This window comes from Oncorhynchus clarkii, chromosome 2, assembly GCF_045791955.1.
Source record: "Oncorhynchus clarkii lewisi isolate Uvic-CL-2024 chromosome 2, UVic_Ocla_1.0, whole genome shotgun sequence".
Classification (NCBI taxonomy): Eukaryota; Metazoa; Chordata; class Actinopteri; order Salmoniformes; family Salmonidae; genus Oncorhynchus; species Oncorhynchus clarkii.
In genome coordinates, this window is record NC_092148.1 from 8,607,607 (window position 1) to 8,627,363 (window position 19,757).

Below are 19,757 nucleotides of genomic sequence, written 5' to 3' on the forward strand. Positions count from 1 at the left end.
AAGGTACAAAACAACCAGCTATTTACTAAGAAATTACAAGTAATTACACAGTAATAACATAGGAATTACTCAGTTGTTTCTTTGGGATTACTGAAAACATGCACCACCAAGCAGCATTTGGCACCAGGTAGTTATATAGCACCAGAGTACACACTGGTACCACATAATGTCCTATTAAATACCAGGTAAACACCAGTTGGAAAATAATAAATAATTGCTACCACACCAGTGTACAGGGTACCTGCCCTCCCACTGTTTAAAATGCAGAACACGGTATATTGTGCATTCAGAGAGTATTCCGACCGCTTGACTTTTTCCAGATTTTGTTACGCTAGAGCCTTATTCTAAAATGGATTAAATAAAGAAAAAATCTCATCACTCTACACACAATACCCCGTAATGACAAAGCAAAAGCAGGTTTTTAGAAAGTGTAGCTAATTTATTAAATAGAAACAGAAATACCTTATTTAGGCCTCCCGGGTGGCGCAGTTGTTAAGGGCGCTGTACTGCAGCGCCAGCTGTGCCACCAGAGACCCCGGGTTCGCGCCCACGCTCTGTCGTAACCGGCCGCGACCGTGGGGCGTCCGTGGGGCGACGCACAATTGGCCTAGCGTCGTCCGGGTTAGGGAGGGCTTGGCCTAGGGATATCGTTGTCTCATCGCACACCAGCGACTCCTGTGGCGGGCCGGGCGCAGTGCGTGCTAACCAAGGTTGCCGGGTGCACAGTGTTTTCTCCGACACATTGGTGCGGCTGGCTTCCAGGTTGGATGCGTGCTGTGTTAAGAAGCAGTGCGGCTTGGTTGGGTTGTGTATCGGAGGACGCATGACTTTCAACCTTCGTCTCTTCCGAGCCAGTACGGGAGTTGTAGCGATGAGACAAGATAGTAGCTACTAAAACAATTGGATACCATGAAATTGGGGAGAAAAAAGGGGTAAAATATATATGTTTTTTTAAGAAATACCTTAAGTATTCAGACCCATTGCTATGAGACTCGAAATTTAGCTTAGCTGTTTCTACAACTTGATTTGGAAAGGCACACAAATGTACATAAGGTCCCACAGTTGACAGTGCATGTCAGAGCAAAAAACCAAGCCATGATGCCGAAGGAATTTTCCGTAGAGCTCCGAGACAGGATTGTGTCGAGGCAAACGGTACCAAAACATTTCTGCAGCATTGAACACAGCGGACTCCATCATTCTTAAATGGAAGAAGTTTAGAACCACAAAGACTCTTCCTTGAGCTGGCCACCCAGCCTTACTGAGCAATCGGGCGAGAAGGGCCTTGGTTAGGGAGGTGACCAAGAACCCGATGATCACTCTGACAGAGCTCCAGAGTTCCTCTGTGGAGATGGGAGAACCTTCCAGAAGGACAACCTTCTTTGCTGCACTCCACCTATAAGGCCTTTATGGTAGAGTGGTGGCCAGACGGAAGCCACTCCTCAGTAAAAGGCACATGACAGCTCGTTTGGAGTTTGCCAAAAGACACCTAAAGCACTCTCAGACCATGAGAAACAAGATTCTGGTCTGATGAAACCAATATTTAACTTTTTGGCCTGAATACCAAGCATCACATCTGGAGGAAACCTGGCACCATTCCTACGGTGAAGCACGGTGGTGGCAGCGTCACCTGTGGGGATGTTTTTCAGCGGCAGGGACTGGGAGACTAGTCACGATCGACGGAAAGATTAACGGAGCAATGTACAGAGTGATCTTTGATGAAAACCTGCTCCAGAGGACCTCAGACTGTGGCGAAGGTTCACTTTCGAACAGGACAACAACCCTAAGCACACAGCCAAGACAACACTGGAGTGGCTTCAGGACAAGTCTCTGAATGTTCTTGAGTGGCCCAACCAGAGCCCGGACTTGAACCCGATCGAACATCTCTGGAGAGACCTGAAAGTAGCTGTGCAGCGATGCTCCCCATCCAACCTGACAGAGCTTGAGAAGATCTGCAAAGAAGACTGGGAGAAACTCCCCAAATACAGGTGTGCCAAGCTTATAGCATCATACCCAAGAAGACTTGAGGCTGTAATAGCTGCCAAAGGTGCTTCAACAAAGTACTGAGTAAATGGTTTGAATACTTATGTAAATGTGATATTTCAGTTTTTATTTGTAATACATTTGCAAACATTTCTAAAATCCTGTTTTTGCTTTGTCATAATGGGGTATTGTGTGTAGATTGATAAGGGAAAAACATTTTTTTTATCAATTTTGGAATAAGGCTGTAAAGTAACAAAATGTGGAAAAAGTCAAGGGGTCTGAATACTTTCCGAATGCACCTCATTGATGTGGCTCAATGTCTGGAATTCAATCAGCTCAGTTTGAATTGCGGCCTCTTCCAGCGAGGGTCGTCTTAGCAAGGGAGGGGAATTCTCTACCAAGGTGGACTGTGAGAGGATCACGTAAAACGCAATGATATCCTTGGGCCTGCTGTCGTCTTCAAATCTGGTGGAGAAGTTGTCCCTCAGCTGCTTGACGAAATCTTGCGTCACATCTGTGGCAATGCTGGGCCTGGTCACTCTCCCTGTCGTTTCTTCAGTGTGCAGAAGTGCAGCAGCCTTCCACATTACAAGTCCAAATCGAACAACTCAAGCTGCCTAGTAAAGGCCTCAAGTTTTTACACCATGCCCACGACTGTTTTCCCTCTTACTTGTAACTGCAGATTTAACCCGTTTAAGTGACAGAATATGTCAGCCAAAAAAGCTGTGTGTCTAGCTTGCAGTTAATGCTTCAATGTTTCTGCGTCGGGCCTCTGGGGCGGGAAGGCCACTTTGAAAGTTCCATGCTTGGATTCATAATAACGTCTGAGATTGAATTATTTGACAACAGCGACATTTTCATTGCAAATAAATTAGTCACACCGGCTTGGCAGTGAGAAAATAATATGGTAAGATGAACGCATATCTCTCTGTATATTTTTCCCTGAAACTTTCCATTATCCTTCTTTCTTTTAATACTTTTTAAGAGGACAATTTATCTTTCTATCAAGCTAATTGTTCTGAACGAATGTTGACTTAAAAGAGATTAGTGTAGCCTACAGTAGTCTATGTAGACCTGTTTTCCCCCAGCAATCAACTCACAGAGAAATAGACACAAATAATTATTTAATAGAGACATGGTGATTTTATGAGCGTTATCGGATCGAAATTATTATATTATTGCAACTGAATGTATTATGTACTAATCAGATGTGTTAAAATTGTTGTTGAATTTGTAGTGTAGGGCAATTAATTGTGCTAATATTATATAATAATTATGTTCTGGCCCACCGAATATTAGCTCAGACATATTTTGTCTCGAGGCCAAACCTAGTTGATGAACCCTGATCTCCAGCCTTGTCTGAGTACCCAGAGCTAGAAAAATGCATGCTTTCAGACACACAAACCGTTTCACACAAAAAAAGCATTCTAAACTCTACATTTTCTTCAAAAAGCGAAAAATGTTCACAAAAATAGTGTAGCATTCACAACTCTACTACAGCCTTGTCTGAGTACCTAAGGCCAAATAGCCGTCTTGATATTACCTCAGTGCGAGCTGGTATAGCATATGTGGGATCTGGTATGGCATATCTACAGCCTATAGTCTGAGTACCCATCGAGAAAAACATGTTTTTAGACAAATAATACATTTTCACAAAATGACTGTAGCATTCACAACTGTGCATTGTCTTCATCAGGCCTTGTAAAGCTGAAAACATGGTGTATAAATAGTTTTGGAGTCGGTTAAAGCGTCTGCAAGTTTGAAGTAGACAAAAGGAAATGCCAATGAGCTTGTCATTGGCCAGTGAGGGTAACACGGTAACGGTATGTAGATACTGAACGTGATTGGCTACTGCAGCTTGCGGACTGGAAACCCCCCTGAAAGATCAGCGTTGAAAGAAACGAAAGTTGAGCCTAACTATTGATACTGTTCAGAGTGGTGCGGAGGAAAAAATAAACACAAAAGAACAGGAAAAGAATAAGACAAAGTGAGCCTGCTTTTCAAGACACTGGTCCTGCTTCAACAGTGATCCTGCGTCAAGTAAAGCTTAGCAGTGTTTAGCAGTCTTCAACTTGACCGTAAGTACTTTATTATTAATGTTCCATGCCATGTATAAAACACTCCTAGACCCTGTCGCACAGGCTGGTGAAACTCAGCCTGACTTATTTGCCCTAATGCAGACAGCGGCACCATCAATCAAGCAATGGTGTAAAGTACTTTAAGTAAAAATACTTTAAAGTACTACAAATGTAGTTTTTTGGGGGGTATCTGTACTTTACTTTACTATTTATATTTTTTGACAACTTTTAATTTTACTTCACTACATTCCTAAAGAAAATGATGTACATTTGACTCCATACATTTTCCCTGAAACCCAAATGTACCCGTTACATTTTGAATGCGTATCATGACATAAAATGGTAATTCGTACACTTATCAAGAGAATATCACTCGCCATCCCAACTGCCTCTGATCTGGCAGTCTCACTAAACACAAATGCTTTGTTTGTAAATGATGTCTGAGTGTTGGAGTGTGACCCTGGATATCCGTAAATGAAAAAAAACAAGAACATTGTGATGTCTGGTTTGCTTAATATAAGGAATTTTTAATTATTCATAATATAACTTTAACTTTTGATACTTAATTATATTTTAGCAACTACATTATTTTATAAAAACCAAATACATTTACTCAAGTAGTATTTTACTGGGTGACTTTCACTTTTACTTGAGTCATTTTCTATTAAGGGAGCTTTACTTGAGTCATTTTCTATTAAGGGAGCTTTACTTGAGTCATTTTCTATTAAGGGAGCTTTACTTGAGAATGTAGTACTTTTTCTACCACTGCAATCAGAGAAAGTTTCTGTGCTGGGTGGTGTTTCCCTTTTGCAACTTGAAATAAACCGGATTGATTGTTGATTGACTTTACCTACCACTGCTCTCCCTTTTGTTCACCTGGAAATTCGTATAACACCCCCCCTAGCCTACTTGGGCCCCTTGATAATCAACCAGTGGCCATTTTAATAAAATACCTCTTCTGATGTCAAAGCCAGACAGTACAACAGCCGGGATTGAGTCAAAAGCGCATTGTCGACCAGTGCACTGTACTTACTTTTGAAAATGTAGGAGAAAATCCATCTTCTAGATAATAACTAAACTACACAGCCCAGTCTCTCAATTCAGCTTATGGCAATCCTTCATCACAATGCTCTTTGCATTATCTTTAATGTTGTATTTAATATCAACAGACTGACATGAACTCGGCTAATCCTCTCTAGTTTCAGACCGTTTTAAGTGATACCCACGGTGGGATGGGCAAACAAGGAATGTTATCCTCAAAATGTAAATGTAGGAAGTCAGTTTGTTTGGCAGGGTGATGTGTATCTTACAGTAAGTAGTGCAGTAGGTCATAATTCATTCAGGGTGATACTGTTAGTTTTTGTCATATTTAGACACATTGTCTTTTCTGAAATATAGAGCCATATATATGGTGACTCCTACTCAAAGGATAATGAACCAATGGCTTAACGCAGCAGAGTGTTAGGGTCTGTTGGAAATGATCAATCCAAGGAAATATAGTGCAGTGTTCATTCAAATAGGATATTGACAACAATAGTTTTTTGTAGATTTTTTAAAAGTGATCAGAGGACACCCTCCATTCAGAGATTGGGAATATTTGACCTACAGAGGATTTGTGCTGGTTTTTACTGAGAACAGAACTCAGAACCAACCTTTCACGATGGAAAACTACCAGAGCAGATGGTGCTATATTATTATGAGGACCGTTATCTATGCTAGCCAGGTCAGCTATGCATGGCCTGAGAGAGAACCACTTGACCTGCAACTGACTTCAACACTTCCATAAATTCCTGTTGACCTGCAAGTAAAGTGTTTGGTCCCACACAATGTTTTGTGTTTACTTATAATTATGATCAGATGACAACAGCTCAAGATGGCGTGGACAACACTTTAATCAGGCTCAATGTAACACTGTGGAAGGATAAGGGCCCCTATTCAGGCACACACAGATAGGGGTCTAGGGGTGCCCTTTTCCCCCACATATAAGAAAAGTGTCTTTTCAGATTGGTGGTGTTTCTTAAAGGGGTATTCTGCAAACCAAACAACAACAAATAACATAAAAATAAAAAAATCACCATGTTATTTTTGTCTATTTCTCGGTGCGTTGATTGGTGGGGGAAAACAGGTCTACATAGACTACTGTAGGCTACACTAATCTTTTAAGTCAACATTCGTTCAGAACAATTAGCTTTAAATCAAGACAAAATGTTGCTCTTAAAAAGTATCAAAAGAAAGTTGGATAATGAAAATCGAAATTTCAAGGAAGAATGTACAGAGAGATGAAAATGTCCCTGTTTGGAAATAATTAAATCTCAGAGATCATTATGGATCTAAGCATGTAACTTTCAAAGTGGCCTTCCCGCCCGAGACAGAGGCCCAGGTAGAAACACTGAAGCATTAACGGCAAGCTGATATATTCTGTCACTTAAACAGGTTAAAAGTGCAGTTATAAGTAAAAGGGAAAACAGTCGTAGAAAATGGTGTAAAAACTTGAGGCCTTTACTAGGAAGATTGAGTTGTTCGATTTGGATTAATAATCTGGAAGGCTACTGCACTTCAGCACAGTGAATAAACGACAGGGAGAGTGACCATGCCCAGCATGGTCACAGATGTGATTTCAAGATTTCATCAACCAGCTGAGGGACAACTTCTCCACCAGATTTGGCTGGGATTTGAAGACTGCACCATGCCCACGGATATCATTGCGTTTTTACGTGATCCTCTCACAGTCCGCACAGGTGGAGAATTCTCCTCCCTTGTTAAGAAAACAATACCCTCGCAGGGATGTGCTCAGGAGTGCGGAGGCCTTGTAGCGTTTTGGGTGGCATGCTCAGAGGAATACAGCACAATAAAGTAACTTGCATTTTATTTGCTAACAATGTTTGGATCGATTTACACCTGCGAGTCCTCATTTTCCTCTATGAACGCAATATAGATTCACGACAGGAAAAATATTTCATATAAGTCAATCGATGACTGCCTGCGCATCAAAATCACATCCAGCTCCCATTGAGTAAGTAACTTATTGGCCTATATGACTGTATTTAGTGAATACTAACATTATTGTGAGTGCTTATCCAGTGATATTTAGGTCTCAAGCTGACAGTATTTTCTGTTCTGTCATTACACGTCTATCTGGATACAGACATTGAGATACAGACATTGAGCTACAGACATTGAGCTACAGACATTGAGCTACAGACATTGAGATACAGACATTGAGCTACAGACATTCAGATACAGACATTGAGCTACAGACATTCAGATACAGACATTGAGCTACAGACATTCAGATACAGACATTGAGCTACAGACATTCAGATACAGACATTGAGCTACAGACATTCAGATACAGACATTGAGCTACAGACATTGAGCTACAGACATTCAGATACAGACATTGAGCTACAGACATTCAGATACAGACATTGAGCTACGGACATTCAGATACAGACATTGAGCTACAGACATTCAGATACAGACATTGAGCTACAGACATTCAGATACAGACATTGAGCTACAGACATTGAGCTACATACATTCAGATACAGACATTGAGCTACAGACATTCAGATACAGACATTGAGCTACAGACATTGAGCTACAGACATTCAGATACAGACATTGAGCTACAGACATTGAGCTACAGACATTCAGATACAGACATTCAGATACAGACATTGAGCTACAGACATTCAGATACAGACATTGAGCTACAGACATTCAGATACAGACATTGAGCTACAGACATTCAGATACAGACATTGAGCTACAGACATTCAGATACAGACATTGAGCTACAGACATTCAGATACAGACATTGAGCTACAGACATTCAGATACAGACATTGAGCTACAGACATTCAGATACAGACATTGAGCTACAGACATTCAGATACAGACATTGAGCTACAGACATTCAGATACAGACATTGAGCTACAGACATTCAGATACAGACATTGAGCTACAGACATTCAGATACAGACATTGAGCTACAGACATTGAGCTACAGACATTCAGATACAGACATTGAGCTACAGACATTCAGATACAGACATTGAGCTACAGACATTGAGCTACAGACATTCAGATACAGACATTGAGCTACAGACATTCAGATACAGACATTCAGATACAGACATTCAGATACAGACATTGAGCTACAGACATTCAGATACAGACATTGAGCTACAGACATTCAGATACAGACATTGAGCTACAGACATTCAGATACAGACATTGAGCTACAGACATTCAGATACAGACATTGAGCTACAGACATTGAGCTACAGACATTCAGATACAGACATTGAGCTACAGACATTCAGATACAGACATTGAGCTACAGACATTCAGATACAGACATTGAGCTACAGACATTCAGATACAGACATTGAGCTACAGACATTCAGATACAGACATTGAGCTACAGACATTCAGATACAGACATTGAGCTACAGACATTCAGATACAGACATTGAGCTACAGACATTGAGCTACAGACATTCAGATACAGACATTGAGCTACAGACATTCAGATACAGACATTGAGCTACAGACATTGAGCTACAGACATTCAGATACAGACATTGAGCTACAGACATTGAGCTACAGACATTCAGATACAGACATTCAGATACAGACATTGAGCTACAGACATTCAGATACAGACATTGAGCTACAGACATTCAGATACAGACATTGAGCTACAGACATTCAGATACAGACATTGAGCTACAGACATTCAGATACAGACATTGAGCTACAGACATTCAGATACAGACATTGAGCTACAGACATTGAGCTACAGACATTCAGATACAGACATTGAGCTACAGACATTCAGATACAGACATTGAGCTACAGACATTCAGATACAGACATTGAGCTACAGACATTCAGATACAGACATTGAGCTACAGACATTGAGCTACAGACATTCAGATACAGACATTGAGCTACAGACATTCAGATACAGACATTGAGCTACAGACATTCAGATACAGACATTGAGCTACAGACATTCAGATACAGACATTGAGCTACAGACATTGAGCTACAGACAGCGCCTTTTTTCTTTAAATTATGGTTTTATGTTGGATGCTACATTTTTGTCCAATTGCAATTGTAAGTAGTCCTCATAAAAAAAATCCTACTTCTATTAGGCCAAATATTTTTTCATTGTGAAAGATGATGTTAAGCCTCATAGCCCACCTCAGCCAGTATTTCATATATGCCTAGACTCTGAAGAAATATACTTCAATTAAGCCCTGGTGTTGTTTGTAAAGTCAAATTAAAATGAAGATTAGTGTTGAACTGGTGTAGGTTTTTTATGTATGTTGCTGTGCTACACTTGCATAGCAAGACTCTTACTAGAGCTTGTGAATTCAATATAGATTTTAATACAGAGTAGCAAAGCCGTGCTGTGTAACGGTTCTCTTGTTGTGAAGTAGAGGCGGACCAAAACGCAGCGTGGTGGTTGTTCATTGTATTTTAATGAAGACACTATACATGAACAAACTAACGAAAACAAGAAACGTGAGAACTCAAAACAGCCCGATCTGGTACAAAGACAGGAACAATCACCCACAAACACACAGTGAAACCCAGGCTACCTAAGTATGATTCTCAATCAGAGACAACTAATGACACCTGCCTCTGATTGAGAACCATACTTAGGTAGCCTGGGTTTCACTGTGTGTTTGTGGGTGATTGTTCCTGTCTTTGTGTTTGCACCAGATCGGGCTGTTTTGAGTTCTCACGTTTCTTGTTTTCGTTAGTTTGTTCATGTATAGTGTCTTCATTAAAATACAATGAACAACCACCACGCTGCGTTTTGGTCCGCCTCTACTTCACAACAAGAGAACCGTTACAGAATCACCCACCACAACAGGACCAAGCGGTGTGGTAATGGGCAACGGAAAAAGCAGCAGCAGGAGCAGCGCGAGGAGGTATGGACATGGGAGGAGGAATTAGACGGAAGAGGACCCTGGGCTCAGCCAGGAGAATATCGCCGTCCCAAAGAAGAACTGGAGGCGGCGAAAGCGGAGAGGCGCTGGTATGAGGAGGCAGCGCGGCGTCGTGGATGGAAGCCCGGGAGTCAGCCCCAAAAATTTCTTGGGGGGGGGGGGGGGGCTAACAGGGAGTATGGCTACGCCAGGTAGGAGACCTGAGCCAACTTCCTGTGGTTACCGGGGGGCTGGAGAGACCGGGCAGGCACCGTGTTATGCTGTGGAGCGCACGGTGTCCCCAGTGCGGGTGCACAGCCCGGTGCGGTACATTCCAGCTCCGCGTATCGGCCGGGCTAGAGTGGGCATCGAGCCAAGTGCCATGAAGCCGGCTCTACGCATCTGGTCTCCAGTGCGTCTCCTTGGGCCGGCTTACATGGCACCAGCCTTGCGCACGGTGTCCCCGGTTCGCCTGCATAGCCCAGTGCGGGCTATTCCACCTCGCCGCACTGGCAGGGCGACCGGGACCATTCAACCGGGTAAGGTTGGGCAGGCTCGGTGCTCAAGAGCTCCAGTGCGCCTGCACGGCCCGGTCTATCCGTCACCACCTCCACGCACCAGCCCTCCGGTGGCAGCTCCCCGTACCAGGCTGTCTCTCCGGCCCATCCTTGCAGGGGCTCTCTCCTCTCCAGCGCTGCCGGAGTCTCCCGCCTCTCCGGCGCTACCAGAGCCTTCCTCCTCTCCAGCGCTGCCGGAGTCTCCCGCCTGTTCGGCGCTAGGAGAGCTACTCAGCCCAGCGTTGCCGGAGCTTCCCGTCTGCCCAGCGCCGCCAGTGCCGCCCGTCTGCCCAGCGCCGCCAGTGCCGCCCGTCTGCCCAGCGCCGCCAGTGCCGCCCGTCTGCCCAGCGCCGCCAGTGCCGCCCGTCTGCCCAGCGCCGCCAGTGCCGCCCGTCTGCCCAGCGCCGCCAGTGCCGCCCGTCTGCCCAGCGCCGCCAGTGCCGCCCGTCTGCCCAGCGCCGCCAGTGCCGCCCGTCAGCCAGGGGCCGCCAGTGCCGCCAGTCAGCCAGGGGCCGCCAGTGCCGCCAGTCAGCCAGGGGCCGCCAGTGCCGCCAGTCAGCCAGGGGCCGCCAGTGCCGCCATTCAGCCAGGGGCCGCCAGTGCCGCCAGTCAGCCAGGGGCCGCCAGTGCCGCCAGTCAGCCCAGCGCCAGCGCCGCCAGTCAACCAGGGGCCGCCAGTGCCGCCAGTCAGCCAGGGGCCGCCAGTCAGCCAGGGGCCGCCAGTGCCGCCAGTCAGCCAGGGGCCGCTAGAGCCCCTCCGCCCGGAGCAGCTGCCCCTCCGCCCGGAGCAGCTGCCCCTCCGTCCCGAGCAGCTGTCCCTCTGTCCCGAGCAGCTGTCCCTCTGTCCCGAGCAGCTGTCCCTCTGTCCCGAGCAGCTGTCCCTCTGTCCCGAGCAGCTGTCCCTCTGTCCCGAGAAGCTACACCTCTGTCCCAAGCAGCCCCTCTGTCCAGTAGGGTCATTGAGAGGGGTGGGCATGGTGAGTAAGCCACGGAGGCGGACAATAAGGCGGACTAAGACAATGGCGAAGTGGGGTCCGCGTCCCGCGCCAGAGCCGCCACCGCGGACAGACGCCCACCCAGACCCTCCCCTATAGGTCAAGGTTTTGCGGCCGGAGTCCGCACCTTTGGGGGGGGGGGGGTACTGTCACGTTCTGACCTCTATTTCCTTTGTGTTGTATTTATTTAGTATGGTCAGGGCGTGAGTTGGGTGGGCAGTCTATGTTTGTTTTTCTATGTTGTGGGGCAGTTCTATGTTTTTGGCCTAGTATGGTTCTCAATCAGAGGCAGGTGTCATTAGTTGTCTCTGATTGAGAATCATACTTAGGTAGCCTGGGTTTCACTGTGTGTTTTTGGGTAATTGTTCCTGTCACTGTGTTTGTTGTCACAGGATAGGACTGTTTTGCGTTTTCACATTTCTTGTTTTTGTTAGTTTGTTCATGTGTAGTGATTTATTAAAACATGAATAACCACCACGCTGCGTTTTGGTCCGCCTCTCCGTCAATGGAAGAAATCCCTTACATGCTGATCCATGGAACAACAAACTTATCTGAGCAAAGAGCTCTGCCTTTATAGCTTTGCAGCCTCACACACAGCATATGTAAATGAAATCACTCCCCTTGTCCTTCCACCACCATTATCTTTTAGTCCGAGTTCTTGCTTGTTCACGCCTAGTAACGCCCACATCTGCTTCAGGTTAGATTATAATGGTGGCAGGACCCCTTATGTAATACAAAAAATAATACATTTATTGCATACTTCACATTTCACATGTTGGTCATTTTGCTACCATCCTCCCTCCACGTTCTCCTGTCATTAGTATGTCCAGATGTAACAAATGTAATTATGGCCTTAGCTAATGTACTCATGTACATTGTTTTAATGTAATCATTGGCATGTTTGTTTTGCCCAGAAGCAACAAATGCACTAGATGATATCATTTCTACTTCCTGTTAATGTGATTATTGTCCTGTTTTCTCAGCATAGCAACTGCACCTAGTTACATTGCATTAACTCCCACACAAGTTAGCTATATTTTCAGTACCAGGCGCTGTTCACCTCCTATTGATTGCGCCGCGGTTGCAGCTTTACGTTTCACCACCACAAAATGGTCCGCCAACTTTTTTATTAATTCACTGTATCCTGCATTCTCTCTACATGAATGAAGTTAAAATGTAACTTTTTCATTATTTAGATAGGGGCCAAATCATTTTGCTGGCATGCCAGATTTGGCCCGCGGGCCGCCAGTTGGGGAACCATGCCCTAAGGAAAGGGACTCTCCTCCCAGGGCTGGGTAAACGAGACCTTTCCTTCCCTGCTGAGCGAGAACACAGAACGTTTCAGCCAGTCAGGCAAGGAGCCACAGCACCTAGCCCCGCCCTCACTCTCCATTCGAACTGAATTATAAAAGCGTGGCTCGAATAATGGCCACTGCCGACCGAAATCCTTCTGCTGCTCAGACATAAGCGTAGTTGGTAACTGGAAAGCACCCTTGCTTACCTTCAGATTATAATTGTGACACATAGGCCTATGTTTTATCCCTACTCACTAAGAAAGTTTCCTATCAATTGAAATGATAGATGGTGCCCTGTTTATGGTAGAATATAGAAAACACATATTTTAAATTACACCATTAGTTACCCAATGAAATAGACATTATCATAATGTTAGGCCACTCCTCTACACCAGTAATTAAAATATTCATGCAAGTAGACCACTGATTGGCCAGCTCATCCTCCTCAGAGTATGGCATCATACTCTGAGGAAAAAGCAAGCATTTTTTTAAATGTCTGTTTGAGATACAAGTTTAAGGTGTTATTTTTAAATTGTTATATATATATGCTTTGGCCATATATGAGTATAAGATGAGTCAACATTATTTGGGTATAACTGTCTATTTTCACTGGACAGTTACTTTAAGTCGAATAATGTTGGTGTTTTTTATGATGGGAGGGTCGGGAGCACGTGACTGGCTTCAATATTCTTTCATTGGTCACCTAAGTAAAGATGTTGCTAGAGTGCTGACCAACTTTTCAACATGTGCTCAAGCTGTAAATTCTCAAAGTATTTTGAGCTCTTAGTTTACTGACAGACTAGCTCTGGTCCAGAGCTTTTGCTGTCCCACATTCCTAATCTCAACAGGCATGGGATTTGAACCAGCAACCCTGTGGGCAATGGTTCACCTCTTTAACCTTTAGGTTGTACAGTACATTTTTATGGCAGCCTACATATTAAATTGCTGACTGAGTAAACGCAGACTGACACTTCTTCTTTCTCCAATACTTTCCAAACATCCCACATCACTCTGTGCTACTGTATGTTGGTGGTTTCAGAAGACACATTAGTTCTCGTTCGTTAGACTAATGTTTTCCTTTTTGGTATTTTAAACTTTTCTTCCAAATTTTCCTCAGACAACGCTGAAGTGAGAGCAGAACATGGACGTGGTTGTGCGCCATAACCACAGAGGACACCAGGAGTTTGCTGTCCAGGCCGAGCACTTGAAACTGCCGTACCTAGGACTGAGACTGAAAGCTCAGGGCATTCACAACAAGTACCTCTTCAAAGACAACATCCCAAAATACCCAAGGCCAGAGTTCTGGGTTTCCCAGCTCAGACACGACACGAATGAAGGCGGGCTATTTGGCATAGCCGTCGAAAGCGAAGGGGGGTTCTGTGCTAGGGACCGAGAAGAGGGGCCAGAGGACCCAGAAGAGGGGCCAGAGGGTTTGGACCTGCTGTGGTGGAGCTTGTCTTTGGGAGCAGAGGAGATGGCCTCGGCTGAACAACGTCTGCTCCAGACCAGGTACCCTGACAGGACAGAGGAGCAGGCCAGGGAGCAGAAATCCTTCCTGCAGAGGTTCGCCACCTCACCTGCCTTCCTGGACACCTCTCGGCTGGGCTCCTACCGCTTCACCTACCCCCTGGAGGAGCTGCTTAAGAGATACCGGGAACAGGTACTGAAGTCTTGTTAATGGAACTGTTAAAACATCTGTAGAATAAACATACAGGACTGCTGGGTACATACCGAGACCATGTGAGAATTTGTGGTCAAATAATTTAAAGAAACAAGAACATGTAATTTAATGATATTGAAGGTGTTTGTCTTTTTTTTAGCTATGCGTTGGACACGAGCCAATCCTGCGTGTGTATGAGACAGTCCTGTACAAACAGGAGGTGATGTACTCAGTGCTAGTCCACAGTCACTACAACAACGACCTCTTTGAGAAGTACCCTCTCCTCCAGGACAATGACGATGGAGTCTGCGCTTACAGAGATGGACAAATCATTTGGAGACCCGAGGCCATGTGTGAGACACACAGGTTAGAGTGGGCACAACTTCTACTGGGGATGGGGGGGGGGACATGACCCCTCCACATTCTGAAATTGGATGTTTGTTCCCCCCAGTTTTATCATTGCACTGTGATACAAAACGTGGCACCGGTGGGCTTTAGGACAATGTGGAAGCCTTAGAGCGGTTATCCCCCCCACTTCTAAAACCAAATTGCGCCCCTGGTATAATTCACAGATCAATGTAAACAATGTGCAGACTCAAAACATTTCCATGCAATGCTAAATATGTCAGTTACTTTAGATGTAACGTAGCAATAATAGGTACAAAAATCACTCTCAATTATAGCATGGGATGCTTTAATTACAATTTGAATTGACTCACACTTTTACTTCCTTTCCACAGCTTCAAACTGGTGCCAAAGCCCTACCAGAACCAGTATGTAGCCCACCTGATTCCTGATCCACAGAAACACCAGTTCTACGTTTGGGACAACATTGCTGTAGCGTTCCACATGGACGGTTCACAGGTTAGATTTCACATCAACTCTATTGATTGGATCAACAATGTTTGTACCGGAAAGTAACAGGGTGTAAAGGATTTAGTTCTAGCCCAACTCTAACACACCTGATTCAATTAAGCAACTAATTATCAAGACCTTTAGAAGTGTAATCTGTGTGTAAGTGGTGCCTGGAACAAAACCCTGCACACCCTGTATCTCTCCAGGATAGGTTTTAAGACAACTGCTTTGTTGGTATAACTTTTAAAGGTATAACAATGTTGCCAAAGCAGCAAGACTTTACAATCAGCAATCAAAAGTCTAGTTATCAATTAAGATGATGAAAAATTCTGTTCCTCTCAGATGTTGAACTTCGATATGTACAATTTGAGAGGCCATCTGAGATTCTGTGAGCCAGGAACGCCACCAATTTCCCCCACCTGTGAGTTCACCACATACGAGGAGGCCAAAGACATGGTAGACTGCTATTGGCCTTACTACCATACCCCCCTGTTCTGATAAACTTACTACTACACCCCCCTGTTCTGATAAACTTACTACTACACCCCCCTGTTCTGTTAATCTTACTACCACACCCCCCTGTTCTGATAATCTTACTACCACACCCCCCTGTTCTGATAAACTTAATACCACACCCCCCTGTTCTGATAAACTTACTACCACACCCCGCCGTTCTGATAAACTTAATACCACACCCCCCTGTTCTGATAAACTTACTACCACACCCCCCTGTTCTGATAAACTTACTACCACACCCCCCTGTTCTGATAAACTTACTACCACACCCCCCTGTTCTGATAATCTTACTACCACACCCCCCTGTTCTGATAAACTTAATACCACACCCCCCTGTTCTAATAAACTTACTACTACACCCCCCTGTTCTGATAAACTTACTACCACACCCCCCTGTTCTGATAAACTTACTACTACACCCCCCTGTTCTGATAAACTTACTACTACACCCCCCTGTTCTGTTAATCTTACTACTACACCCCCCTGTTCTGATAATCTTACTACCACACCCCTCTGTTCTGATAAACTTAATACCACACCCCCCTGTTCTAATAAACTTACTACTACACCCCCCTGTTCTGATAAACTTACTACCACACCCCCCTGTTCTGATAAACTTACTACCACACCCCCCTGTTCTGATAAACTTACTACCACACCCCCCTGTTCTGATAAACTTACTACCACACTCCCCTGTTCTGATAAACTTACTACCACACCCCCCTGTTCTGATAAACTTACTACCACACCCCCCTGTTCTGATAAACTTACTACCACACCCCCCTGTTCTGATAAACTTACTACCACACCCCCCTGTTCTGATAAACTTACTACCACACCCCCCTGTTCTGATAAACTTACTACCACACCCCCCTGTTCTGATAAACTTACTACCACACCCCCCTGTTCTGATAAACTTACTACCACACCCCCCTGTTCTTATTTCTCCTATTTCTTGATTTGTTGTTTGGATTGTTTTCATGATTGTGTATTTGGATTGTTTTTGCGAGACGTTCTACTGCACTGTTGGAGCTAGTAACACAATCTTTTCCATGCACCTGCCATAACACCTGCAAATCTGTGTACGTGACCAATAAACTTTGATTTGATGATGATTTTGAAGTCAGGTAAAGTTAAAATTATTATTCTTTCAACATGCTTCACTGGTTTAAACCCAGTAAGCTACATGTGTTTTTGTTAGTCAGCATTAGTACATTCTTTGTCAGGTTTGAGAACATATTGCTTTTGTTATTTTTGTGCCTTTGCTCTACAAGGAGCTAAAAGGACTCAAGTATTTTTTGTTAAGTTAGAATTTTTAAGAAAATAAATCTTCTACATTGGGACTAAACTATGTAGCCCAGTCTCTCAATTCAGCCTATGGCAATCTTTCATCACAATGCTCTTGACATGATCTGTAATGCTTTATTTAATCTCAACAGACTGACATGACCACTGCTACTCCTGTCTCTAGTTTCAACCCTTTGTTAATCATGATGGGCGGCCCAGGACAGAATCAGCAAACATGGAATCGTATCCTCAGTTTGTTTGGTAATGTCTTTTACAGTAGTAGTACAGTGAATAATTATTTTTGCAGGATGATATTGTCAGTTTGTTGTCACATTTAGATATTTCTCCTGTATAGAGTGAAAGCATAAACAAACAAACAAAGTAAATATGGTTACAAGAAATGATAAGGGAATGTGCCCTAGTGGGCTAAACCGGCATGGCGGCTTGTTGTACAAAAGGGAAGTGGGGGTCGACTGAGAAGACAACAGACAGTTGATAATTATAACAATTGAAATGCTAATCCTTTGCACATGAACCCTCACTCATTCGGGAACAATTGCAATTAATGTACACTGTTCAAAAAAATAAAGGGAACACTAAAATAACACATCCTAGATCTGAATGAATTAAACATTCTTATTAAATACTTTTTTCTTGACATAGTTGAATGTGCTGACAACAAAATCACACAAAAATTATCAATGGAAATCAAATTTATCAACCCATGGAGGTCTGGATTTGGAGTCACACTCAAAATTAAAGTGGAAAACCACACTACAGGCTGATCCAAGTCAAAATGAGGCTCAGTAGTGTGTGTGGCCTCCACGTGCCTGTATGACCTCCCTACAACGCCTGGGCATGCTCCTGATGAGGTGGCGGATGGTCTCCTGAGGGATCTCCTCCCAGACCTGGACTAAAGCATCCGCCAACTCCTGGACAGTCTGTAGTGCAACGTGGCGTTGGTGGATGGAGCGTGACATGATGTCCCAGATGTGCTCAATTGGATTCAGGTCTGGGGAACGGGCGGGCCAGTCCATAGCATCAAAGCCTTCCTCTTGCAGGAACTGCTGACACACTCCAGCCACATGAGGTCTAGCATTGTCTTGCATTAGGAGGAACCCAGGGTGAACCGCACCAGCATATGGTTTCACAAGGAGTCTGAGGATCTCATCTCGGTACCTAATGGCAGTTAGGCTACCTCTGGCGAGCACATGGAGGGCTGTGCGGCCCCCCAAAGAAATGCCACCCCACACCATGACTGACCCACCGCCAAACCGGTCATGCTGGAGAATGTTGCAGGCAGCAGAACGTTCTCCACGGCGTCTCCAGACTCTGTCACGTCTGTCACGTGTTCAGTGTGAACCTGCTTTCATCTGTGAAGAGCACAGGGCGCCAGTGGCGAATTTGCCAATCTTGGTGTTCTCTGGCAAATGCCAAACATCCTGCACGGTGTTGGGCTGTAAGCACAACCCCCACCTGTGGACGTCGGGCCCTCATGGAGTCTGTTTCTGACCGTTTGAGCAGACACATGCACATTTGTGGCCTGCTGGAGGTCATTTTGCAGGGCTCTGGCAGTGCTCCTCCTTGCACAGAGGCGGAGGTAGCGGTCCTGCTGCTGGGTTGTTGCCATCCTACGGCCTCCTCCACGTCTCTTGATGTACTGGCCTGTCTCCTGGTAGCGCCTCCATGCTCTGGACACTACGCTGACAGACACAGCAAACCTTCTTGCCACAGCTCGCATTGATGTGCCATCCTGGATGAGCTGCACTACCTGAGCCACTTGTGTAGGTTGTAGACTCCATCTCATGCTACCACTAGAGTGAAAGCACCGCCAGCATTCAAAAGTGACCAAAACATCATCCAGGAAGCATAGGAACTGAGAAGTGGTCTGTGGTCCCCACCTGCAGAACCACTCCTTTATTGGGGGTGTCTTGCTAATTGCCTATAATTTCCACCTGTTGTCTATTCCATTTGCACAACAGCATGTGAAATGTATTGTCAATCAGTGTTGCTTCCTAAGTGGACAGTTTGATTTCACAGAAGTGTGATTGACTTGGAGTTACACTGTGTTGTTTAAGTGTTCCCTTTATTTTTTTGAGTAGTGTATATATTTACGCTCAGTGTGTCGTCTTGATCGCTGCTGAAAAGTTAGTTTCTGTTGGAGAGTTTCCGTCCTCTCTCTCTCTCTGTCGTGGTTAGGATAGATTGTTCAGAGTGACATTCATTAATTTCGTTAAAGAATGTATGTTTCGGCGGTTGTCATTCTTCGCGTTCAATGATACCGAATTCCTAGCTGCAGACTAGTAATTAATATCAAAGACTTGTTCTTATTCTGTCAGTATCGATAGTCTAAGAGTTTAACCACGTGGTATGGTTAAAAGATTCAGAAATGGTCTGCAAACCTTTGTCCTCTCGTAATGGAGAAAAACATGGTCTGTTGAGAATTTCTCAAAGTTGGGGTTTTATTCAGGAGTTGCAGAAAAGGGCCTGTCCCAGGATGCCTGACCCTAACTGGGCTCATGGGCGGTCCTCTGATTTAGTTAAACTCAAAAGGGAATTGGAGTTTCCTTCATTAAACAGTCCAA

At 44.5% G+C, this 19,757-nt stretch overlaps 1 protein-coding gene across 1 annotated transcript; it reads left to right on the top strand.

Moving 5' to 3' along the window:
• Nucleotides 1-3,775: 3,775 nt before the first annotated feature.
• LOC139420546 (uncharacterized) lies at nucleotides 3,776-17,233 on the top strand. The gene is made up of 5 exons (XM_071170744.1): nucleotides 3,776-4,058; nucleotides 13,972-14,514; nucleotides 14,675-14,880; nucleotides 15,255-15,378; nucleotides 15,712-17,233. Exons 2-5 carry the CDS (start codon nucleotides 13,996-13,998, stop codon nucleotides 15,865-15,867), a joined length of 1,005 nt encoding a protein of 334 aa, XP_071026845.1. The 5' UTR covers nucleotides 3,776-4,058; nucleotides 13,972-13,995; the 3' UTR covers nucleotides 15,868-17,233.
• Nucleotides 17,234-19,757: the final 2,524 nt, after the last annotated feature.

Bases quoted from the DNA above. Each gene is read 5' to 3' on its own strand.
- LOC139420546 (XM_071170744.1), top strand. From the start codon at position 13,996: ATGGACGTGGTTGTGCGCCATAACCACAGAGGACACCAGGAGTTTGCT. The intron at 14,515-14,674 runs GTACTGAAGTCT...TCTTTTTTTTAG, and splicing joins TTAAGAGATACCGGGAACAG to CTATGCGTTGGACACGAGCC. The intron at 14,881-15,254 runs GTTAGAGTGGGC...TCCTTTCCACAG, and splicing joins GCCATGTGTGAGACACACAG to CTTCAAACTGGTGCCAAAGC.